The 23,702-nt window shown below is 55.0% G+C and overlaps 3 protein-coding genes and 1 long non-coding RNA gene across 7 annotated transcripts in view; 2 read left to right on the top strand and 2 right to left on the bottom strand.

The window, feature by feature from the left end:
• LOC310827144 (uncharacterized protein) overlaps window positions 1–2,165 on the bottom strand; it is a 91,705-nt gene extending 89,540 nt beyond the window's left edge. Inside the window, exon 1 of the mRNA XM_083702904.1 lies at window positions 2,154–2,165. The gene's annotated coding sequence lies outside the window, so the exon portion shown is untranslated. The remainder of the gene's footprint in view (window positions 1–2,153) is intronic.
• CA9 (carbonic anhydrase 9) overlaps window positions 1–9,237 on the top strand; it is a 28,493-nt gene extending 19,256 nt beyond the window's left edge. For 3 of the 4 annotated variants that reach the window (XM_083702854.1, XM_083702856.1, XM_083702857.1), the window contains exons 4-14: window positions 103–248; window positions 2,373–2,465; window positions 2,636–2,702; window positions 3,179–3,336; window positions 3,599–3,740; window positions 5,683–5,763; window positions 6,019–6,084; window positions 6,908–6,931; window positions 7,074–7,109; window positions 7,393–7,486; window positions 7,843–9,237. In XM_083702854.1, the coding sequence (XP_083558980.1) occupies window positions 103–248; window positions 2,373–2,465; window positions 2,636–2,702; window positions 3,179–3,336; window positions 3,599–3,740; window positions 5,683–5,763; window positions 6,019–6,084; window positions 6,908–6,931; window positions 7,074–7,109; window positions 7,393–7,486; window positions 7,843–7,912 (977 nt within the window). In that variant the 3' untranslated portion in view covers window positions 7,913–9,237. The remainder of the gene's footprint in view (window positions 1–102; window positions 249–2,372; window positions 2,466–2,635; window positions 2,703–3,178; window positions 3,337–3,598; window positions 3,741–5,682; window positions 5,764–6,018; window positions 6,085–6,907; window positions 6,932–7,073; window positions 7,110–7,392; window positions 7,487–7,842) is intronic. The other variant, XM_083702855.1, reaches the window with a different exon arrangement.
• Window positions 9,238–12,009: 2,772 nt separating this feature from the next.
• LOC310827171 (gamma-secretase subunit Aph-1b-like) lies at window positions 12,010–19,869 on the bottom strand. Its single transcript, XM_083702952.1, has 7 exons — window positions 19,612–19,869; window positions 19,115–19,285; window positions 16,361–16,434; window positions 15,889–16,011; window positions 15,683–15,810; window positions 12,720–12,843; window positions 12,010–12,553 (listed from the first exon to the last, which is right to left on the bottom strand). Exons 1-7 carry the CDS (start codon window positions 19,722–19,724, stop codon window positions 12,516–12,518), a joined length of 771 nt encoding a protein of 256 aa, XP_083559078.1. The 5' UTR covers window positions 19,725–19,869; the 3' UTR covers window positions 12,010–12,515.
• Window positions 19,870–20,239: 370 nt separating this feature from the next.
• Window positions 20,240–22,457, top strand: LOC310827273. Its single transcript, XR_014556269.1, has 2 exons — window positions 20,240–20,394; window positions 22,364–22,457. It is a non-coding gene; the product is annotated as an uncharacterized lncRNA (long non-coding RNA).
• Window positions 22,458–23,702: the final 1,245 nt, after the last annotated feature.

Below are 23,702 nucleotides of genomic sequence, written 5' to 3'. Positions count from 1 at the left end.
AGGTGCCCTTGGTGCCAAGGATGCCAAGGAGGGAAGCTCTGTCTCCAGCGTGCAGAGAAGGAGAGGGAAGCAGCAGCCTCTCATCTTGTCTCTCCCCCACAGTGGTCCTCGACCTGCCCAGGAATTTGACCCTCACCGGCGGTGGATTCCCACAGCCATACCAGGCTGCCCAGCTGCACTTGCACTGGGGGTCTGCCCTGAAGCCCGGCTCTGAGCACACAGTGGATGGGCACCGCTATGCTGGGGAGGTAAGTCCCACTGCCCCTTGCGCGGCTCCCCCCTGCTTCTGGCCTCTTGCTTGGCTGCCTGGAGAGAGTCTCATGCAGACAGGTGGCTTATGAGTAGTTTGAATAAATAAAAACTATGACAGCCCCCCCCAAAAGAATCCCCAGTCCTCCTGATCCACAGACCTGACAGGAGGGGGTGCTGGTGACCCCCCCCCGGCCCTTGGCTGATCTGGGGACCCAAAGGTTGCATCATCAGTGTCAGGGAAGGGCTTGGCGGTGGAGGGGGCAGCACAGCTGGATTTATGACATTTACAGCCCAGCCCCCCCAAAAAAATACCTCAGAGGGAAGCTCACCAGTCCAGTCTAATCCATAACAATGAGGGCAGTATCGCAATCAAATAGTATAAAAATATTGTATGATGTCATATAATAATGACCATGATGGCAGTACAAATAATAATATCAGGTAAGCACAGGTATTTATTTTTTAAAAATAGCAGCCATTAATTTCACTTTTGAATTTATAGGTAATAATAATAATAATAATAATAATAATAATAATAATAATAATAATAATATTTTTTTAATTTATACCCCGCCCTTCCTGGCTCAGAAACTGGGCTCAGGGCAGCTAACAACAAATTTAAAACACTTAATTGTAGTACAACATAGAAGCAGCATAAAATAACAGTATAAAAACATGAATAACAATAAAATTCAAAGTTCAAATATCAATTTGGGGGAAATCCATCCCATAAGCATTAGATAGTCACCAGGGCTAGCTGGCTGAATTAGTCCTACTTGGGCCAGCGAGGAGGCCAGGGGAGAATTAGCTGTGGGGTCTCAGAGCAGGTAATCTTCATAAAAGGGGAGGAGGAGGGAAGAGAAGGGAAATAAAAGATCAGGCTGAATTCAAATTAAAGGCCAGGTGGAATAGCTCTGTCTTACAGGCCCGACGGAAGAAGGTTAAATCCTGGAGGGCCCTAGTCTCCTGGGACAGAACATTCCACCAGGTCGGAGCCATAGATGATTTTGTGTAGACTTTCCAGCTGAAAACTTGCTGAATTCAGCTAATGGTCCATTGAATCTGGCATTCTTTGACCCAAAGCTGCCAGCTACCGTATTTTTCACCCTATAGGACGCACTTTTCCCCCTCCAAAAATGAAGGGGAAATCTGGGTGCGTCCTATGGGGCGAATGCAGGCTTTCGCTGAAGCTTGGAGAGCGAGAGCGGTCGGTGCGTACCGACCCCTCTCACTCTCCAGGCTTCAGGAAGACATCCGCAGCCTAGGCAGCCCTGCGGGAGTTCCCGCAGGGCTGTCTAGGCTACAGATAGCAGCCTGCTTCCCGGAGCGAGAGGCACCCTGAAGCAGAGCGCCCCGTGCGCCGGGCAGACATCCGCAGCGTGGGGAGCCCTGCAGGAGTTCCCCGCAGGACTCCCCTCATGCAGATAGCAGCCTGCTGCCCGACACATGGGGCACCCTGAAGCAGAGCGCCCTGTGCGCCGGACAGACATCCGCAGTGTGGGGAGCCCTGCAGGAGTTCCCTGCAGGGCTCCCCACGCTGCGGATAGCAGCCTGCCGCCCGGCGCGCGGGACGCTCTGCTTCAGGGTGCCCCGCGCGCCGGACAGACATCCGCAGCGTGGGGACCCTGCAGGAGTTCCCTGCAGGGCTCCCCACACTGCATATAGCAGCCTGCCGCCCGGCGGGCAGAGCGCACTGAAGCAGAGCACCCCGCGTGCCGGGCAGACATCGGCCAGCCCCACAAGCTCGGGGGACAGCAGGGAGGCACAGCGCCGCCATCCCGCTGTTCCTCGACCTGGTTCGGTTTCCCCGACCTGGTTTTGGGGGGGAAATACAGGGGGGAAATTTTCCTAAAAACTAGGTGCGTCCTATGGGACGGAGCGTCCTATGGGACGAAAAATACGGTAGATGCCTCTGCATCTCAGGAAGAAATCCTGAAAGCAGGATGGCCATCCCTGGAGGAATATAGGAAAATAAAGCTACCAATATCATAATGCCATTCTACAAACATACTGTATGAAGTGAAACACTTGGAGTACACTGCCTGACTTCTTGAGCTGCTGGAGAAGGTCCAGATGGGACTTTTGAGGGACTCATGGCTCTTCTCTCTTTCTGCTTCCAGATTCATGTGGTTTATTACAGCTCCCACTTTGACACCATCCAGGAGGCGCTGGTCAAGCCCGGAGGCTTGGCTGTGCTGGCTGCATTTCTGCAGGTGACGGTGGCAGGAAGAGGGGGCAAATGAAGCCGTGCAAGGGGTCTGAGCAGCCCCTCCTGCGCTCTGGGGCAGTGGGAGGGGGCTGCGTTGGAGACCAGCACCAGCTCGTGAGAGGTGCAAGCGCCCCCACTCAGAGCTCTCAAGAGCCCTTTCCACTGCCATTCCAGGTTGGGTCGGAGGAAAACGAGCCATATCAGCACATCCTTGAACATCTGAATGATGTCCATGAGGAAGGTAAGAGCAAGGGGTGCTGCAAGGAGCCCATGGGCAGAAGATGCTCATCCAGCCTGTCAGCTCTTGCTGGGCTCCTTTTGCTTTGCCTCGTCTAGGGAGATCAAGATTCCTGCAAGACTCTGCGGGTGCAGAGTGGGTGCTGGGCCATGGGGAGTCAGGGCTGCCTCTCCCTCGGCTCCAGCCCCTTTGATCAGGGGTTCTGCAACACAGCTTTGCATTTGCACTTTTGGGGGGGCGCACCTCGTGATGTTTTGGGACCTGAGATATTTTGGGGCTGGAGCAACTCGCCTAGGAGGAGAGGCCACAATATGTTTAGGGTTTGTCCATTTAGGAAAAAGGCCCATGGGGTGTGTTAGATTGTGCATTGTGTTTTCTCACACACACACTTGTTACTGGAACTCTCTGGGGCCGTCTAACAAAGCAGATGTTCTGGGTCCCTTCGCTATGGACCACCCTCCCCTCCTTTCCTTTCCCAGGAGAAGAAACCTGGATTCCTGCCTTTGATGTAGCCAAGCTCCTTCCTGACGACCTCAGTCGCTACTTCCGCTATAATGGCTCACTGACCACTCCACCTTGTTACCAGACGGTGAACTGGACGATCTTTAACCAGACAATTCGGCTGTCCCCAGATCAGGTCTGTCTGGGTGGAGGAACATGCAGAGGGGTTGTCTTGTAGGAAGACGGTTCCCTGCATGTTGCCTTGCTTCTCCATCACAGTGTGTGGTCTGGTGATCCAGCTATGATCCCTGCATTCCCGGGGAGTGCTTCCAACCCTACAATTCTATGTTTCTGTGATTTGCTGGACTCCCCCCTACAGTAGGTCTGCCTTTGGATCCTTGGGAGTGTTGTTTTCTGTCGGATGTTTCATCTCAATGACCTGTGCCTTCTCATTTCAGATCTCTGTGCTGGAGGACACCCTTCATGGAGATGAGGACGAGCTGATCCAGGACAACTTCCGCTTGCCTCAGAGTCTGCAGGGCCGGAGTGTCCTGGCCAGCTTCCTGATGCTCCACAGCCCAGAAGGGGCTCAACCGCCTGGTAAGAGAGCCTGTTGTTGGGCTTAGCTGAGAGTTCTGCCTCAGGACAGTCACACCTCCAACCCTGCAGAACAGCAACAAGGCAGCCTGTGGCTCCCTAGAGGGCCTTGGGGCGCAACCCTCATGATTTATGGGCTGGAGTCCAGCAACATCTGGATGGCCGCTGGTTCTCCATCCCCTCTGAAGGAGGGCCAGGGACCCAGGGCAGGTGGAGAGCCTCCCCAGAAACACCTCTGCCACCACAGAGTCCGGCCACTTCTCTCTTTGGATGTTTCATCCCCTGATGCTCACCAGTATTTATATCTCTCCTTTAGTCTTTGTTTCTAGTAGCTCCCTGCCCTGACCTCTTTCCTTCTCCTCCTTGTTCTGCTACTTTGTCTTCCCTGTACCGGGAGCAGCTGTATTGCAGGGGGTTGGACTAGTTGACCCTTGGGGTTCCTTCCAACTCTACCGTTCTATGATTCCCAGAGTTTCGAGCAGCTCCTCTCGCCCACTGATTTCTGTTTTGGTCTCGTTCTGGATCAAAGGATCAGTCCCTCCATTCAAGGTGATCTTGAGCAGCCTTGTCTCTTGTGGACTGAGGTCCATGACTCTGGGACAGACACAGCCCTTTCTTCTCCCTCCCTTGGTCTTTGGCTACTTCCTAGCCTCCTCCGTCCCACCCACAAAAACACACACAGTCTGACCCTGATTCCTCGGGCCGTGGGACAATCTTGTTATCAGGCAAGGCTGTTGATCTGGCCTCCCTCCCAGGGCCGCCACTTGCCCTCCTTCCTGGTCTCCCTGAATGGGCTCTTGCGTCACAGGAAGGTTCCCCCTCCCAAGCCAAGGTGTGCCTCACCTGGCGGCTGGGCCTGGCCGGGGGGGGGGGGGCAGGTGGAGTCCTTTGGAGGAAGAGATAGGATTGTTTGCCAGGCAGTTGCTCAGCAGCCACAGGAGAGTTTTGGGCTCCGCCATCTCCACCTGGCATGGACGTCACTTGAGGGCATCTGTGGCTTTGCTGGGGAGATACCAGACGGAGCCTGAATCTTCGGTGCCAGGGAGGACCTTACTGCCACTGAACAGGTGGAAGGGCTCTTAATATTAGACAGCAGCACCAAGCTTGGGTAGGAAACCTTTGATGGAGCTGAGCAAAGCCCAGGACCATTCCTTTGCCTGCCTGCCCACCCAGAGCCGCCAATCCCAGGAGAGCTGTGCAGAACCATGGCCCCCTCCCAAAGACAACCATTGATATGCATGGCACTTGGTACCTATGGGGGCAGTTTCAGGCACCCTGAATGGTTGGATGATGGTTAGCTCAGTTGGTGAGAGCCTGGCGCTAGAAAAATGAAGGTTGCAAGTTCTTTGAGTCCTGCCTTGCAGAGGGTTAGACTAGATGACCCTTGTGGTCCCATCCAACGCTCCAATTCTATGCATCTATGATTCAGACCGTTATGGGGAAACCAAAGTGTCTGTCATGGGATGTGCGTTGCTGTTGCAAGTTCTGCTCAGGGAGAGCAGTACCCTCCCCTACTTTCCCCACCAAATGACAAATCCAGCCACGCTCCTTGGAGGTGCAGCTGTGGCAACTCCCTTGCACTCCTCTTGGGGGCTGTGAAGTTGGGCCACAGGGCTGCAGATTCCCTGGCATGAGGTGGTTGCCCCAGGGACATAGGAAGCAGAGGGTCACAGGCTCAGACCCCTGGACCATCAGGCTCCGAGAGCAGCAGTGGCTCTCCAGATTTCAGGAATGACTCTGCCAGCCCTTTCTGTAAATGCCACCAATCAAGATTGAACCTGAGAGCTTCTGCCTGCAAGGCAGCAGCACTACCACTGGGCCATGGCCCTCCCCTGGCCCAAGGGGTCTCGCTATGGGGCTCCCTCTTTGCCTGCTGCCTTGAGTGAACACAAGGACCAAAAGCGCAAAACAAACACTGACCAGCTCCTTGTGCTCGATCCTGCAGGTGAGGGGGGATCTCCAAGGGCCCCGGATCCTTATGGTCCTGCAGAGGAAGGCGGGGGCGACAGTGCAGGATCTGCAGCAGGTAAGCCTTGGGCTGCCCCCAAAATGAGGGGGGGCCTGGCGGGGAGGTCTGGCTGGCAGCTCTGCTTCTGGGCTTCCTCTGGGGTGAGGCCAGAGGGGGAGACATACCCCCGCCTTGATACTCCAGTTGGCAGGCTCAGCAGGCATTTCCCCTTGGGCTGCCTCTTCTGAGGGCAGAAGCAGCTGTGGGCGAGGAAGGGCAGCCCTGGGGGCTTCCCCTGGAGGGGCGGGTCTGACGCTCTTGGCCTCCTTGCAGGCGGAGGGCAGCCCCACACCCCAGATGGTGCCTCAGGGAGAGACCCTGAACCAGCCTCTGGAGAAGGTATGGCTCTCTGGCTGTGCTTCCTCTCTCACCAGGCTCCTTTCCTTCTCTGCTCCCTCCCCAAATCCCTGCTCTTCATGCCGGGTGGGCCACTGCCGGCGCCTCCCTGATGCTTGTCTGGGCTCTCCTTTGGCTGTGGCACCCAGGGAGCTAAAATCTGGGCTGAGCTGCAACCTATAGGCTGTGGGCCTGATGTGGGGCTGGGTGGTGTGTTACCTAACCCCCTCCCCTGCTCCCAAACCTGCTGCCTCCCTTTTTCTCTTGCTCCTATTCTTTGGGGAACAGTCAAACCATTCCTCTTCCCGCCAAAGAAGATGTGAATGAACCCCTCAAAAGTTCTGCCACTGCCTCAGCACCACCCAGAGTTTGGGGGGGCAGTGGGGTCCTTGTGAAGCTCCCTCTGTGGCTACACAGTTGCTGTGGCTTTTGTGTGGTTGCTGCTGGGAAATCTTCCATGCTGGGCACATGTGAAAATTGGGAGGGGAGGAATTCACTTCTTCTCTCTTCCCCCCATCCATCCATCCATCCATCCATCCAAGCTCTACCTATTTTTTGGCACCAGGCTCGTCCCTCCCCTTTTACCTGGGCATTTGGTTCTGAAACTTAAGGGTTTTAAGTGCTGTTACACCATTTCGTGTGGCAGGTGATGCCTTTCACTGGCGCTTTTGGGGTTTTTACTGTTCTGCAGGCTTGTTCTTGTTGACTTTGGTGTCTAGAATCTGCTGTAAGCTTCTTTGAGACATTTTTGTGAGCAAAGTGCCTAATAAATATAAAAGAAAATAACCACAGCTCCTCCTACAATTCACTGTCTTGTGTGTTTTAGGTCAGAGTCCAGCCACAAGTTCAGGTAAGAGCAGAACTAAGGGCTGGTGTCTCCCCTCCTCCATCTTCACACCCCCACACATTGATCGCTGGTTAGTAGCTCGGGAGAGGAGCCCCCCAGCTGCCCCTCCCTGGCCCTGACTCCCATTTTTCTGCTTTGCATCCAGGTGCTGACCAGCAGGTGGGCTCCTCCCTTCAGACAGGTATGTGCCCCATTCCTTGCTCCACCTGGGCACTATAGCTTGTGACTGGGGGGTCTGGGGCAAGAGCTCTTCTCCACCAGTTTCCCTGCAGGCTTTGTGGTTCACACTGCCATCCTTTATGTGCGGGTCACGGCTCCCTCATGCAAGCCTGGAAGGTGCCTCAGAAGGGCTCCCCCCCCCCCAGCCCAATTTCTCCAGCCAGACAGGGCAGGACCTCCCTCACTCCCCTCACTCCCCTCACGGCCTCCCCAGGACAAACCAACAGGTTGCTCTCTTTCCACAGGGGACGTGTTGGCCGCCATATTTGCAGCTCTCTTTGGCATCACTGCTCTGGCCTTCTTCCTCTATGTCCGGAAGCACCAGGCCCAGAACCGCAGGTAAGAGGGGAGGGACATTGCAAGCCCCTGGAGCTGAAGGCTCCTTCAGGGCAGCTCCTGGATCTGGGGCTTCTGCCTAGGACCCCCTTCTGGGAGGGGTGCCACAAGAGCCCACGTGGCTGGGGGGGAGCCCCCATGCCTCCCCGGTGCTCTTTCTCAGCCTCTCTCCCCTCTCCCGCTTCTCAGGGAGGGTCCCAAGAGCTGCTCCCTTTCCTGCCTCTGTCTCTGACCTGCCCCAATGGAAGGACAGTCTGAGGCACAAAGGGGTCCAGTGGAGGGAGACCTGGCTGCTGGGGAGAGGGGGAAGAACTCTGTCCTAAATGTTCCTCAACCTGCCTCCCACTCCCCCCCTGCAGACGGGACTCTCAGCCCATCAAGTCCAGCATCATCTACACAGCAGCCACCACGGAGGAGAATGCAGCCTAGAAGGAAGCCCTGGCAGCTTCTCTCCCCCTGCCTCTCACGACTCCTTCTGCCACGTCTGAACACCTCCCTGCCCCCACCCCACCAGGAGGAGACACCCAGGCACCCAGCCCCACCTGCCCCCCTGACCGAGCATAAGCATGCAGGAAGGAGCCTCGGAGACCTCGGCAAGGGCAAGGGCTCCTGGGGGAAGCAGTGGCAAGCCCCCTCTCCCTTTCCCACAGTCCCGGGCAGCAGCGGCTGGATCTGGCCCACCAGAGGGGGCTCTGCTCTGCTGGGTCAGGCCCAAGGCTTCTTGAGCCCAGCCTCCTGTTGCCCCCTGTGGCTACCCAAGGGCCTTGTGCAGGAGGTCCCTGGGGTGGGAGACCCTCCCTGCGGCTGCTCTCAGGAGTCCCGGTGCCTCTCCTTCCACGGGGAGCCCACAGCCAGCATGCCCTGTGGCCACAGAGGGCCCCCCACAGGTGGCTTGCTGACACTGCGTCTAGTGGGAGCGATGTCTAGCCTTGGAGAAGGAAGGAGCCCTTCCTGCTGTCCATCCTGAATGTGTCAACAACTGTCTTCATTCTGGATGGTTCTGAATGGGAGGAAGACTGGGACCGAGCGCCGGATGAAACCCATCTCTCCATTCCCACCTTGCTAGGGTGGCAACTTGGGCCTGCTGCTCTGGGCCATTGTAGGGCAGGGCCAGGTGGGCATCTTGGCTGATGAAGGGATGCCCAGCCTGGGAGACGTTCTCCGGCCGACACACAGTAGAAGTGAGCGGGGCAGAGACAGGCGTCAGGAGGGGGCAGGCGCTAAAGGTTCTTCTGTGCACAAGAAGCGCCCCTGGAGTATTTCAGCTGCAAGAGCAACAGGAGCAGCTCCCTCTCTTGCTCTCACACTCACAATCTGATTCACTGCTTCATTTCTGTTGCTTGAGGCACCTTTCTTTCTTCATCCCGAAAACGTTTTTACTGGGTTTTACTGGCAATGTTACAACCAGGAGAAATATGTACGCGGATGAGATGGAAGAGAAACGTAGCATTTCCGCATTTTCCTTTGGTCTCCTCTTCCTCTTTGTATGTGACGCGGTATATTTTGTTTCCCGTTTCTGTTCCTTTCCTGTGGTTTCCTTGCCCACCAGCACTCTGGTCTGCCTGGATGGGATGGAAGACTGGCTGGGCGTGGACTTCGCTGCGGCAGCTGCTGGGTCGCAAAGGCCGCACACAGAGCATTTGTTGTGAACTGAGACCCTCTTGCACCCCACCCCCTTTTGACAAGAACCCACAATGGAACCAGGCCTTTATTGTGCCAGTTCTTTTTTGCATTACAAAAAGGTTTGAAGCACATGCTCCCATCTCTGCCCACTTTTTAAAAGAGAGTCACAGATGTGCTGGGTTGGAAGGGACCCCTGGGGTCATCCAGTCCAACCCCCTGCAGCATTCCTGATGTGAAGGACAGCCCACCCTCTTCCCGGGGAGCCCCCTCCCTTGTTCAGTTCTGGGGGAAGCTTCCTCACCCCACCTGAAAGAGCAGGGCTTCAGGGAGAGCCCAAAGTGCCCTGGGTATGGGGAGAGGGGGAGCCTCAGAGCCAGCCCAGCCTGCCCCCAGAGGCTCAAGCTCTGCTGCTTCTGAGGCCCACTTGGCTGTGGGGTGTCCTTCGGCTGGGAAATGAAGTGTGGCCCTGGATCCAGGTGTGAAGACGATGCCCCACAACACAAGGCAGGGATGGGCAAAAGGGCCTTGGGCAGCACAGCACCCACCTCAACCATGCTGTGCACATACAAGAAAGGAGGTCTCCCTAGAAACTGCGGGTTGCAGAGGGTTGGACTAAATGACTCTTTGGGTCCTTCCAACTCCTCAATTCTAGGACTATACAGGAGAGAGAAATGTCAGGATGCCATGGGTGAATGGATCAAGACCACTTTGCCAGACTGGCGCTGCCATGTCAGTTGTTCAAGAGAAATCAGAAGCCCAAGAGCACACAGACAAGTTTGGTGACTGAATTGCCATGGCCAATAAACCAGCTGGGGTGGGAGAAGGGAAGGGCTGTAGCTCAGTGGTAGAGCACCTGCTTTGCAGGTAGTAGTTCTCCAGGTGAATCCCCAGCATTTTGAGACAGAGTTGGGAAAGAGTCCCGGCCTGAGCCCCGGAGAGCCACTGTCTGTGGAGAAAGTGTGGAGCTCAAAGACCCAGTGGCTTCTGGACTCGGCTGCAGTGCCAGGCCCAATGGCAGTGGGTGGTGAGCACCTTTTTAGCAGGGGGGAGGGAGGGCCTGTGGCAAGAGCCGTCCCTGTAGCCTAGGCGGCAGCTGCCGGCTGGCATGGCCCTGAGGCTGAGCCGCAGGAAGGGGGGAGGGCTGGCAGGTGGGGGAAGCTGGCTGACTGTGAATCACATGACCTCATGCTGTCACCTGATTGGCAGGTGAGATGTCCTTGCCACCTGTCAAGATCCCTCGGCTGAGGTTCCTGGTGTGGTGGCTGAAAGGCAGCTGCAAGCAGGACTTTTCGGCTTTGCCCGCCAAAGGGTGCTTTCTGCCTGCTGTTCTTGCAGGTTTCCCATAATGGGCATCTGGTTGGGCACTGTGAGAACAGGATGCAGAACACTCTGTCCCTTGGCCTGATCCAGCAGCCACTCTCTACTTAGGCTACTGTTTTGTCCTTCTCACCACTTGAGTCAGCCAAGCAGGATTAGACTCCCTTCACACCTGCTGGCACGGGCCCTCCTGGCCCTGGACTCAGCCTGGCACCATCGGGATTGCTCTCTTCACTCGGGCTTGATGTGAAGGCGCCATGTTCTGGGCATGGATTCCAAGGCCAGACTTCCCGATTCCCAAGCTGAAGCAAGAATGGATAACAATCAGAGGGCAGAGATGGACCAGGTGAAGACCCCTTCACCAGCAGTGCCCCTCTTTTCTTCTCTTTCTTTCTCTTTTCTTTAATGGCTGATGGGGAGCTAGTTGCAGAGGTTGCCTGGCTAGGGGGTTTCTGTGGATATGGCTGAGGTTGAATGCAGGTGTATCCTTAGGGCATCAGTGAAGGGTGGTATAAAACTCAAACAAAGCATGATGTCAGAAGCAGGATAAGCTCCAGGTCCCAGCAAAGGGAGAGGCAGGGAAAGAGCTCAGGCTGAATGCTCTCAGGATGCATCTTCATGGCAGTTATTTGGAGCTATATTAACTTTTTCCATAAAGGAAAGGTTTGGGGACGGCTGGAGGAGGAGGAGGAGGCTCATGTGGCCTCCCCTGTGTAGTTTATCAAAGAAACTTGTGTTTCTTTCTATATTTGGGTGCTCTTCACATTGAAAAACTGTCCCAGAGTATACAGCGAAACAGGAGGCATTTGGGGGCCCAATTAGTACTAGCGTTGAAAACCCTGGATTAATTGGGGTCCAATTACCCGAAAGTATTTATTCATTTAATAGAACGGTAGAGTTGGAAGGGACCCTGAGAAGCATCTAGCCCAACCCTCTGCACTGAAGGAATTTCAACTAAAGCATCCATGGCGGGTAGCCATCCAAGCTGTGCTTAAAAACCTCCAAGGAAGGGGAATCCACATCCTCCAGAGCAGCGTTTCCCAACTTTGGGTCTCAAGCTGCTTTTGGACTACAACTCCCATCATCCCTAGCTAGCAAGACCAGTGGCCATGGATGATGGGAGTTGTATTCCAAAACAGCTGGAGGCCAAAGGTTGGGAAACACTGCTGCAGAGGGAGACTGTCTCTTGACACCAGAAAGTTCATCCTGAGGTTTAGCTGGACTTTCCTTTCTTGTAACTTGAAGCCATTGGTTTGAAGCTTACCCTCCAGAGCAGGAGAAAACAAGCTTGTTCCCTCTTCCATGTGGCAGCCCTTGGGATATTTGAGGATGGCTCTCCTTTCTCCTCTCAGCCTCCTCTCTTCCAGGCTAAACAAAACCAGCCCCCACAACCGTTTCTCATCAGACTGGAAGGACACCAAAGGACATCTTGCTACCCCCAGAAACATAATCCGAACAGGAGGGGCCCCTGAAGCAACCCAGTCCTATTTCTCAGAGGATTCAGCCCCCTCTCTGAAGCCCCCCTCCCTCAGTGTAGCACCATCAACCCCACCACTGCCCACAGACAGGTGCGCACACACTGTGGGCCTCATCCAGCCTTTTTATTAGTACAAATGTGCAGAGATGTGCCCCCCCCCCATGAAAGAAAGAGGCCATGTGGGGCACTCTCCCCCAGTAACCCCCACCCCGATCCCCTCTCTCCTCTAAGCAGATCACACAGCTGGCTCTCCCTCTGCACCCCCACCCCACAGAGACAGATGCTCACCCCCCCAACACCCTATGCCGGCACCTGTCATTCGCCCCAGCACCCCCAAAGCCCACCCCCTATTTAAACAACGCCAGCTGGCCAGAGCCAGGAACCCCTCTCTGGAGGCAGGGGGCTTTTGCTGCAGATTCACAGGGTCCAGGAGCTCTGCTGCAGCGCCCCTTGTGCCCAGACCTTCTACGGCAACTCGCCCCAAGAGGGGCTTCTGGGGGCAAGTCCAGGGGCCCCCTCCTCGGGCCCAGAAGCACTCCCAAAGGCACAGCAGCTGTGTCCTCCTTGCCCCAGCAAATGGCTCCAAAGGACAGGGCGGGGGAGCCCAGCGGGGCCTCAGGATCCGGGTGGTGGCGCTGTCCCACTCCGCAGGCCTGTGGAAACAGACAGAGGGGGTCAGAGGCAAAGAGCCTGAGACCTCAAGCCCCAGGAGATGGAGGGGCCAACTCCAGGGAGAGCCAAAGGCCTCTGGGTGGGTTGCTGCTTGGAGCCAGGGTGATGGGTGTTGCTGGCCCTGGGGCAACCTCTGGCCATACTTACACAGGAGGAAGTGGCGCAGGTTCTCTTTGGAGCCGCCAGAGACGAGGAAGGCCCAGACGGCAGCACCTGCCATGAGCAGGTAGGCAGGGAGGAGGCTCCCCAGGTAGATCGGGTTCCAGAACGTCTGCAGGAAGGGAGACAACATCACATTGCAGTAGACAAACAGGGAGGGGAAGCGAATGCTTCTGGAGGAAGAACTAACTAACAAAAGGCATTTCCATAGGGACAAATGTCAGGTTTTGCAATTAGACGGGAAGAACCAAGTGCACAAATATAAGATGAGGGACCCCTGGCTTGCCAGCAAAGCATGTGAAAAGGATCCAGGGGTCTTAACTTGAGTCCACCGTGTGATGCAGCAGCAAAAAAAGATTAATGCTATTCTAGGCTGCATCAACAGATGTACAGTGGTATCTCTGGTTGCGAACGGGTTCCGTTCCGGAGGCCCATTCGCAACATGAATAGAATGCAACCCACAGCAGCGCGTCTGCGCACACACGGGTTGCAATTCGCTGCGTCTGCGCATGCGTGAGTGGCGAAACCTGGAAGTAACCCTTGCCGGTACTTCCGGGTCGCTATGGGATGCAACCTGAAAAAACGTATCATGAAGCAAACATAGCATGAGCTATGACTGTAGTCAAAAGGCTCCCTTGGGCGGTGGTGGAATCTCCTGCCTTGGAAGGTTTTCAGCAGAGATTGGGCGGTCATCTGTGAGGGATTCTTTAGCTGTGGTTCCTGCACCGCAGGGGGTTGGGCTAGATGACCTTTGGGGTCGCCTTTCAGCAACAACTCTGACTCTAACCTAGGATTTTGAATCACTATATGCTAAATGTAAGGTGAAGAAGGGCAGGAATTGAGTTTCATTCTGAACGAAACTTTTCCATTCTCTCCTTTGCAGGATAGTTCTCAAATGTGCTGCTGCTTTTCTTGTCTTTTTAGGATTTTTAGAAGGTCCTTAAGAACTTGCTCCTACCCTACTCCTAACAATTGGCCTGTTCAGATTTCTGCTGGTCTGACAACTGAATGGAAGAAGTATCTCAGACCTGCCTCACCCTTTGGCTGCCAGCAGTGTGTTGGCGGGGGGGGGGGGGTGAGGCCCCTCAGAGGACCATCACGGCCCCCTTTCATGGTGACCCAGACACTCCATTCACCTTGTTTCAGGTGTGCTGGCCCAGGTCAAAGAGGGTGTGTCAACACACCCCCCTCCAGTACGGCACCTGAGCTCCCCATGACCAAAGTGCTGGGTTCAGGAAGCCGCTTCAGAGCTCTCTCGGCACAGGTGAGGGCAGAAGGTGCCCAGGAACGCCTATGCTGGGTCTTGGGAAGATGGGACAGGAGAGGCAGGGAAGGGGGGGAAGAGCAGAATGGGAGGGGGTCCCCAAGTCTGGGGCCAGCCCTTTCTCTCCCCCCCCCCACCCAGTGCACCTGGGAGCTGGCTGCTGCTTCCTGAACCAGTTTCTCCATGAATGCACCATCGCAGAGGCCGGGGTGTGGCAATGGGCACCTCTCTGACTCAGCGTGGGAAGGAGGTTGTGCCTGCGGCAGCCCAGATCCTGGAGGAGCATCATGGGGGGGGGGGGAGGTGTCTCACCATCCACCCCGATCCCTAAGCATGCACTGGCTGCCAGTGGGCAACTGGGCCTGGCTGGTTGCACCCAGAGACTGGAGCGACTTGGGACCCCAGGGCTTGGGACAAGAGCTCCTTCTGTGGGGTTCCTGCAGGGCTGGCCTGACTTGAGGCAGCAGCCCAGGGGCAAGAAGCAGGGCCTTCTCGGTGGTGGTGCCCCCTTGACACAACTCCCTCCCAGGGGATTTTCAACTGGCTCCCGCATGAGAAGCATTTGGGTAAAAATGGCTCTGTTTGTCTTGTTTTCAGGGACTTTCAAGGATCTATTCCTCAGGGAGCTTTTGGGGAGCTGCTGCTTCTCAGCTGGCTTTCCCATTCTCTGACTGTCTGTTCCTTGGACCTTGCTGGGCTGCTTCCTCGGAACATGAAGAGACTAGCATGGTCTTCCCCATCCTTTCACGCCATTCCCATTTCCCCCCGAAGCATTTCCATTTCTGTGGACATGGACGGATTCCCTCCATGGAGAAACTTCACAGATTCCATTCAAAGCTCCAATTAGACTTCTCCATCACACGTCTCCCTCCCCTGTAAAACTTGCTTCTGTGGTAATACTAATTTTATACCAGAAGTTCTTCTAACTTTTGCATAAAGACTGCAGACGCTTTGGGGACCCCTCTTCTTTTTACCTGGGACATGACTTTGCAGTGCTGAATTTTCTATTTGAGAGGCAGATACAGACTGTTTTATGCTGCCAATTAAATGTAGCTAAATAACAGCAAATTCAACGCAATTTCTCTGGAGATTCATTTTAAAACAAAACAAAAAAAACCTATTAAAATACTAGCAAGTTAAGAACAGTTGGGAATTTAGAAGACACCCAAGTCAGTATTATTTCACTTATTCCTTTATGATTTAGATTAATGCATTTTCCTACTTCTTAAGGGAGTTGGAATGGAGAGTGTGGAAGAGACATCCCATAGCAGCCGGAGAGGATGGCAGTGCTTTCCCTCTCCCCTTCCCAGCCCCACATCACTGCCAGTCACCGGCAGCGGAAGGGGGGGCGGCAGGGAGCTCAGCACAGAGCAGGCACAGTGTCAAGGTTGCACCACTTGACCCCAAGCCCCTGCACCCCCCCATGACAGCTGCTCCCTTCTCTGCCCTTTATCGCCCAGGATTTATTTTTGGTAGCTTGACTTCATTGATGCCAGTATTTTATATTCCATTTATTCTTTTATCCTTCCTTTATAATAAAAGAATAAATGTTGCCCCGATTTGTTTATTATGCAATATACTGTTTGTTTTATGCTACACCTTTATAGCAAATAAATAAATAAACGAACCCTGTTTTTGGCAAGCAGCAGCATGAGAAGTGAGCCCCTCTCTGCCTCCAGCTACTCACCAGGCCAGAGACGATCAGGTGGGTGAGCACCACAGCCCCCACCTCCCACCACTGCTTGGTCTCACAACCGTGGAAGAAGATGATCCCCCAGAAGGTGTGCAGAAGGACCAGCACCAGCGTCATAAAGGCTGTGGTGGGAGAGAGCATCCGTTAGGCAGGGAGGAGGCAGGCCAGAGGTGGGGGGGGGAGCCTCTGGAGACCCTTACCTGACGTCAGGAAGTAGAGCTGGGAGTCCCCGTGGATGCCCACCGTGCCTGGCCCCAGAGCGTCTGCCAGAAGGTTGATCATGGAGAAGGCCCCACTCATGAGCCCAAAGCCCAGGCCGGCCACTGGGGGGAAGAACCGTTGTGCGCAGAGTCAGACCGTGGGACCCTCCCACCCCCGCCTCTGGCCCAGACATTTCTCCAGGACTGCTCCCAGAGCCTCCCCCATGTTCTCCACCCCTTCCTGAACTGCTCTTTTCCCTCCCAGAAGGGAGACGGCTCAGCCCCAGATTGTCTGGAACCGGGGGGGGGGGGCGCTCAAGCAGCCCCTCCCATGGATATAGAAGTCGGACCCCTCTGAATAAAGTGGGACCCCACCCCACCCCCGCTTTCGGGCCTCCTTTCTCCCCCCTCCCTCCCAATCCCCAAGGGAGCCTGGGCTGAGCGCTCTCTTCCCTGCCCTCTAGAAACGCACCGTACGCCATCTGCTGGATGGAGATGGGAGAGCAGCCATCTTCACTCAGGGCCAACAGCCCCTCAATCGCCTTCCTGGTCAGGGGAGAGAATGAATCCGGAGTTTTGTACTGGAAACCTTCAGCATCTCTCACCTTAAGTACTTTGGCCTGTCTTAGAACCCGAGAACGCTAGAGTTGGAAGGGACCCCCAAGGGACCCCCTCAGCAAGGCAGGAGTCACAACTAGAGCCTGCAGTCTTGGTGCAATGTGAGGGGCACCCTTCCTCTCTGCCTCTATTTTCAACTTGATTTCAGGAGAATAAAGTCTGCGCAGAAGAGACCCCCAGCCAAGCTGATGGTTGGAGTCCACGCAAGGCAAGCCCCCCTGCCGGCCTTCACAGTCATGGGGCAGCCCACCCTCTCTCCCGATGGGGCTCCTCACGGGTGGCGCTCATCAGGATTAGCCTTCTGAGCTCCAGAGGTGGAGGGGGGGGTGTCCTGCAGACCAGACAGGCCCATTGGCCTCAATGGGACCAAAGGCCCAGGAAAGAGCCCTCGCTACAGGCAGACCAGTATCTCCTCTGCCCCCACCGCAGCCATTGCTGTGTCTGCCAAGCCCCTGTGGTGGACCGTGGGGCAACCCACACCGCTCTGCCCCAGGGATCTCATGTTGCCCCAGTCCTCATGGGGGTCGGGGGAGGTGCAACAGGTTAGTGCTGGCCACAGGAAGGATCACTGCGCTGACGGCAATGTGCAACCTTGGAAGGCAAGATAATGGGGGAAAGGCAGGCCGAAGAAGTAAAGACAGCAGAAGAAGCAGGAAGGGTCCAAGGTGCAGACTTCCACTGCAGCTCCTCCTCAGTGTAAGAGGAGTGCAAAGAACAGTCTTGCTTCCTCTGCTTGCTGCCTCCCTGTCTGGCTTCCCATGCTCTTGCCCAGCTGGAGGCTGTGGGATCGTGACCCTCAGGCCTGGGTGGGAATCCCTGAGCATCAGTCCAAAATGCCCGGGGAAGGGAAGGCGTTCTGACGCACAAGCAGACAGGCTCAGGGAGGTTACAGGGAGGCCCAATATCCAATCAGCCTAAGAAGCTGCTCTGATAAGCCTCTTCATATACCAGTATATCTGTATTTTCTCATGGCGCTACATTGCTTTATGCAGCTTTGTTTCCTTCAGATTACTGACCTCTATAACATTGCCACAGGTCCCAGGAAGTATGAAGAGGCAGGGGAGAGCCCTGCCCCCCCAGCCTCCCTCCAGGATGAACCCCTAACCAGCCCCCCTTGTCTGTGGCTGCTCAACCCACCACGGACAGGAAGAGGGGGAGCTGCCTGGTGCCCCCACATCCCTCCACCCACCTAGCCCTGCACTGCCTGCCCTGACTGGCAGCAGCCACAGCAGTCCAGGCATTCAGGCAGGTCTGCCAGGCCTTCTTTTCTGGGGGTCAAAAATGGGCACCTGGACAATCTGTGGTATCAACCGGCGTAATAATAATAATAATAATAATATTTTTTTATTTATACCCCGCCCTCCCCAGCCAAGGCCGGGCTCAGAGCGGCTTACAAGCAATAATAAAAACAAGATGAATGATTACAAACTTAAAAACAAAAATAAAACACAACAATTAAAATAATGGAACATTAAAATATTAAAATGTAGCCTCATCGCAGGAGGAGAAGGAAAAGAAGGGGAAAAAAGAGAGAGGGGGGGGAGGGAGGGAATCAAATTGGCTCCAAGCCAAAGGCCAGGCGGAACAACTCTGTCTTACAGGCCCTGCGGAAAGAAATCAGATCCTGCAGGGCCCTGGTCTCATGAGGCAGAGCGTTCCACCAGGCCGGAGCCAGAGTTGAAAAGGCCCTGGCTCTGGTTGAAGCCAATCTAACTTCCTTAGGGCCCGGGACCTCTAGGGTGTTGCTATATATGGACCTTGAGGCTCTCCGTGAGGCATACCAGGAGAGGCGGTCCCGGAGGTACGAGGGTCCTAGGCCGTGAAGGGCTTTAAAGGTCAAAAGCAGCACCTTAAATCTGACCCTGTACTCCACCGGGAGCCAGTGCAGCTTGAAAAGCACTGGGTGAATATGCTCCCATGGCAGAGACCCCGTGAGGAGCCTCGCTGCAGCATTCTGCACCCACTGGAGTTTCTGGGACAGCTTCAAGGGCAGACCCGCATACAGTGAATTACAGTAGTCAAGCCTGGAGATGACCGTCGCATGGATCACTGTGGCCAGGTCGGGGCGGGAAAGGTAAGGGACCAACTGCTTGATGCGGCGAAGGTGGAAAAATGTCGCCTTGGCTGTTGCTGTAACTTGCGCCTCCATGGAAAGGGAGGCGTCAAGGATTACACCCAAACTCTTAACGGAAGGCAATGGCACTAATTGGGCCCCCGCAAGAGAAGGGAGTTGGTCCCTCATCCCCATGCCATCCCGACCTAGCCATAGGACCTCTGTCTTCGAAGGATTTAGTTTCAATCGGCTCCCACGAAACCATCCAGCCACAGCTTCCAAGCATCTGGTCAGTGTGTTCGGGGCCGAGTCAGTGTGGCCATCCATCAGCAGATAGAGCTGAGTGTCATCAGTAATGGGTCATGGGCAGCATCATTTTGCCCAGGAATGGTATCAGGCTGGTTGGGCGGTGACTCCCGGGGGGCCTCTCTTGCCACCTGCAGCTTCCACCACTGCTTCTCCCCCCCCCCCCAGGGTTTGTCGCTGGGTTGCTGGGAGGGAGGGTCCCCTTGGCAGGGCAGGGCTTGGCTTTAAAGGGACCCCGTGTGCCCCTACCTGAGCAGCTTGTAGTAGAGGAAGCGGAAGGCCTCCTGCAGCAGCACCGAGAAGATGACGCCGAAGATGAGGAGGCCCCTCTGGAGCGCCTCGTTGGACGGGTCGCTGGCCTTGGCCGCGATGAACCAGACCAGCGAGGAGAAGAGCAGCGAGGCCAGCCAGAAGAAGGCCCTGCAGCCGGAGGAGGAGAGGAGGGCCAAGGTCACCGGCGCCCCCCAGGCTGGACCAGGCATCGCCCCCCGCCCCCCAACAGTTGGGGGTCCGGCAGCCAGAGGCGCAGCTAGCTGCTACGGCACATACTGGGCACCGGGGGCGGGGAGAGTCCCGGGGGGCGGCGCGCCGATGTCTCCCCCCCCCCCGGGATGACACCGGGCCGGGCCGCACCCAGCGCACCCTCTTCCTCCGCCGGTGCCGGCAGCTCCCCCGAGAGAGGCCGAGCCCTGCGGGGGGGGGTCTTCCCAGCCCGCCTCCCCCTCTGCTCCCCCCCCGGCACTGACCCTGCGATGAGGATGATGATGCGCAGCGGCTCGGCCACCACCGTCAGCAGGAAGAGCGCCAGCGCCGGCCCGAAGGCGATGAAGGCGCAGCCGAAGAAGACGGCCAGAGTCATGGCCGCGCTCAGGCCGCGCCCCGAGCCCCGACGGGGCGTCCCCGCCGCCGCCGCCGCCGCCGCGATGCCCGCCCAGCCGGTCCCGGCGCCCGGGAAGACGCGCTGCTTCCGCCCCGCCGCTCCCTCGGCGCCCCGCCGGGCCTCCGCCCCGCCGCTTCCGCCCTCCTGACATCACATCCCGGCCGGCGCCGAGGCTCCTCCTCCTCCTCCTCCTCCTCCTCCTCGGGCCGGGGGGGGGGCGCGGCGGCGGCGCAGGGGCGGCTCAGGGGCTCCCGGGCGCCTTCCGAGCCGGGACCAGGGGGACCCCCCCCCAGTGCCGTTCCCGGGCGCCCCGTCCGTTGCCAGCGCGCGGCTTGGCTCCGGGGCGGGCGGGGCAACTGGAGTCGGATGGGGGGCGGCAGGGGAGCCACGCGGCGGCAGAGCCCAGGGGAAGGGCAGTGCCCATCGGCGGCGGGGCGGGGCGGGCGAAGGGCCCTCGGCGTGGGGGGCTGGGAGTTGCAGCTGCCGAACTCTTGCCCCCTTTGCAAAGTGGGGGCGCCATCTAGGAACACGGGGGACGGAGTGGATCTTGACTTGCTTGGGGGGTGGATGGAGGGGAGCTCAAGGGTACACAGTACCGCCATCTTTTTTCAAATGTTAAAAGCCTGACACTTCCTGTAACAACTTCATGGTGAGGACGGGCACCTTTTTCTATATACATATATAAAAGCACTGAGGCTTTCGACAAAGTCCCCCATGATATTCTTGGAAGGAAGCTTCTAAAATGTGGGTTGAAGGAGGTACGTGTTAGGTGGATTTGTAGCTGGTTGACTGACCAAGCCCAAAGAGGACTCCTTAATGGATCTTCGTCATCCTGGAAAAAAGTGACAAGGGGTGTGTCACAGGGTTCTGTCCTGGGCCCGTTGTTGTTCAACATCTATAAATGACTTAGATGAAGGGATTGAGGGGATGCTCATCCAATTTGCAGATGACACCAAACGGAGGGATGGCCAGTGCCACAGAAGACGGAAGCCAGATTCAAAATGAGCACAACAGCTTGGAGAATTTGGCACAGGCTAACAAAGTGAGTTTCAACAGGGACAAATGTAAGGTTCTGCACTTCAGCAGGAAGAACCAGATGCACACATATAAGATGAGGAACATCTGGCTTACTAGTAGGACATGTGAAAAAGACCTAGGGGTCTTAGGACCACAAGCTTAACATGAGCCAACAGTGTGATGCAGCAGCAGAAAAAGCAAATGCTACTCTAGGCTGCCTCAGCAGAAGTCTAGTGTCCAGATCAAGGGAAGTCATAGTCCAGCTCTCCTCTGTCTTGGTCAGGCCACACCTGGAATACAGTGTCCAGTTCTGTAGTATTAACATTACAAGAGCCAGAATCCAGTACCAAAAGGGTTTTAGACTTAATTCAAGAATTTGGTCAGGTGGCAGGATTTAAACTGAACAAGTCAAAAACTAAGGTTTTAGAGAAAAACCTAACAGCAATTGAAAAAGAGAGGTTTCAGAAGAGACAGGTTTGACTGTGGTTAAGAAAGTGAAATATTTGGGGATTAATATGACAGCTAAAAATGTGAACCTATTTAAAGATAATTATGAGAAATGTTGAACAGAAGTAAAAAAAGATTTAGAAATCTGGTCAAATTTGAAGCTTTCCTTGTTGGGCCGAATTGCAGTTATAAAGATGAATGTATTGCCTAGAATGTTGTTTCTGTTTCAAACATTGCAAATTGTGGACAAGATGGACTGTTTCAAGAAGTGGCAGAAAGACATATCTAGATTTGTCTGGCAGGGCAAGAAGCCCAGGATAAAATTTAAGATATTAACTGATGCAAAGGAAAGGGGTGGATTTGCCCTGCCAGACTTCAAACTTTATTATGAATCAGCAGCATTCTGCTGGTTGAAAGACTGGCTGCTTCTTGAGAACACAGACATTTTGGATTTAGAAGGTTTTAACAACGTTTTTGCGTGGCATGCATATTTGTGGTACGACAAGGTTAAAGCACATAAAGCATTTAAAAACCATATTGTCAGAAAAGCTTTGTTTAATGTCTGGATAAGATACAAGGACCTATTGGAAAATAAAACTCCTACAAAATTAGTGAATGCTAGAATGATGTTGGTTAGAAATTAAGTGGTTTTCAGCTGTAATGAATAAGATAAATTGGGGGGGGGGGAGAAAGAAAGGTTGAAAATTAAGTGAAAACTAATGGCGAGGATTTGCTGAATTAATAATTTGAATTGGGATACAAAAAGGGGAGGTATGAGGAGGTCTGGGAAGTAAGTTAAAAGAAAATAAGTGAATGGAATTTTATGTGTATTTAAATTGTTTTAGTTTTGTTTTGTTTTTTTGTATTTTTGTTATATTTTGTTTTTTCTTTTTGTATAATCTTCAAAATGTCAATAAATATATTAAATAAAAAAAATACAGTGTCCAGTTCTGGCCCCCAGAATTTAAAGAGGATGTTGACACGCTGGAACGTGTGCAGAGTGTCTTGGAACCAAGCCTTATGAGGAACAGTTGAAGGAGCTGGGCATGTTTAGCTTGGAAAAGAGGAGACTGAGAGGAGATATGAGAGCCATCTTTAAATCTCTAAAGGTTATCAAAAGGAAGATGAAGCAAGCTTGTTTTCCTGTTCTGCAGGGCAGAACTCAACCGGCTATAGACTGACAGTACACCAGAAGGAACCATCTGAGAGCATGAGCTGTTAACACAATGAAACGGACTCGCTGATGAATTCTTTAGCTGTTTTATTCTGCACTGCCAGGGGTTGGGCTAGATGACCCTTGAGGTCCCTTCCAATTCTACAATGCTATGAAATTTAAGGTGTATTTATTTTGCAGCAGTGTGCATCACTGTACATTTATTTTCACTGAGCTGCAATTGCCCTTTTACTGCTTATTCAGCCGCCTGAGGAATCCTCACAATGCCTTTTGGGGTGACGCCTCATTGGGCGTCAACATAAAACCTTTCTCCCGCTCTTCTCGCCTCCAACTTCCAGGATCCTCCTGCATCCCTTTTTGATTGACCACTTTCACATCCTGAATGATCTCAAGCTTACATTAGTTCTCCCCTCCTATCCAAAGCAGCTGGCGGGCTCTGCTAGGCAACTCCCCAGGGCAGAAATGAATCCCTGCCACCCTCACACCTGGAGCCACGAGACAGAGCATGGGTGTCAGAGCTCTGCAGAAGGGCAAGGCAGCCTCATCCAGCACATGAGGAACCCCACCCCACCCCAAGGGCTGCAGGATGGTTGCCCCAGGGTCTCCGGCACCCAGCAGGCATTGCAGCCAGACCTGGAAGCCTCCATCCTTCCTACAATCAGGTGGGCTAAGAAGTGTCTGTGTCCCACCCACACGCTGAGGGCCAAGTCTGCATCTACCTCCTCTTCAAAACATGGAAGGCAGGTGCTGGTTCCATTTTCCCCACAGTGACTGTGTCCATTCCTGTAGGGCTCTTGGCCCCCCAACAGGGGTCTCCTCTGGCTGGCGGCTTGCCCAGCCAGCTCCTCCTCCTCCTTGCCTGGCCAGCCAGCCTGCGTCCCCTCAGGCCCCATTGTGGGCTGCAGCTGTTTGTGGAGCACCTGGCTTGGTGTGCAGAAGAGTCCAGGGTCCATCCCACCTAGAGAGCAGCTGCCAGCCAGTTCAGACAACACTGAGCTACATGGCTACATTCTTCCAAGGACTGGCTCCTCCAAACGCCCTCTCAGACACCCCTTGCCTTCTCCTTGGAGTCAACCACCAGGGCTGGCCCACCCATGAGGCAACGGTGGCAGAGCCACAGGGCAGCAGATCAAAGAAAAGCATTGCCTCCAGGGGCCCCACAAATCGAAGGCGCTGCTGCTCTCCTCCCCTAGGGAGCAAATGGCAGGTGCTGCCCTCTGGGGTCTCCTGGGCGCTGCACTCACCCCTGAATCCCAGGGGGGTTGTGCTTCACCTCAGGTGTCAGCCCAGACCCCCCCCAAAATAAGAGGGGCCACAGC

Source organism: Podarcis gaigeae, assembly GCF_964106915.1.
Source record: "Podarcis gaigeae genome assembly, chromosome: 11".
NCBI classification, from domain to species: domain Eukaryota; kingdom Metazoa; phylum Chordata; class Lepidosauria; order Squamata; family Lacertidae; genus Podarcis; species Podarcis gaigeae.
This window is presented reverse-complemented; position numbering and strand designations above follow the sequence as displayed.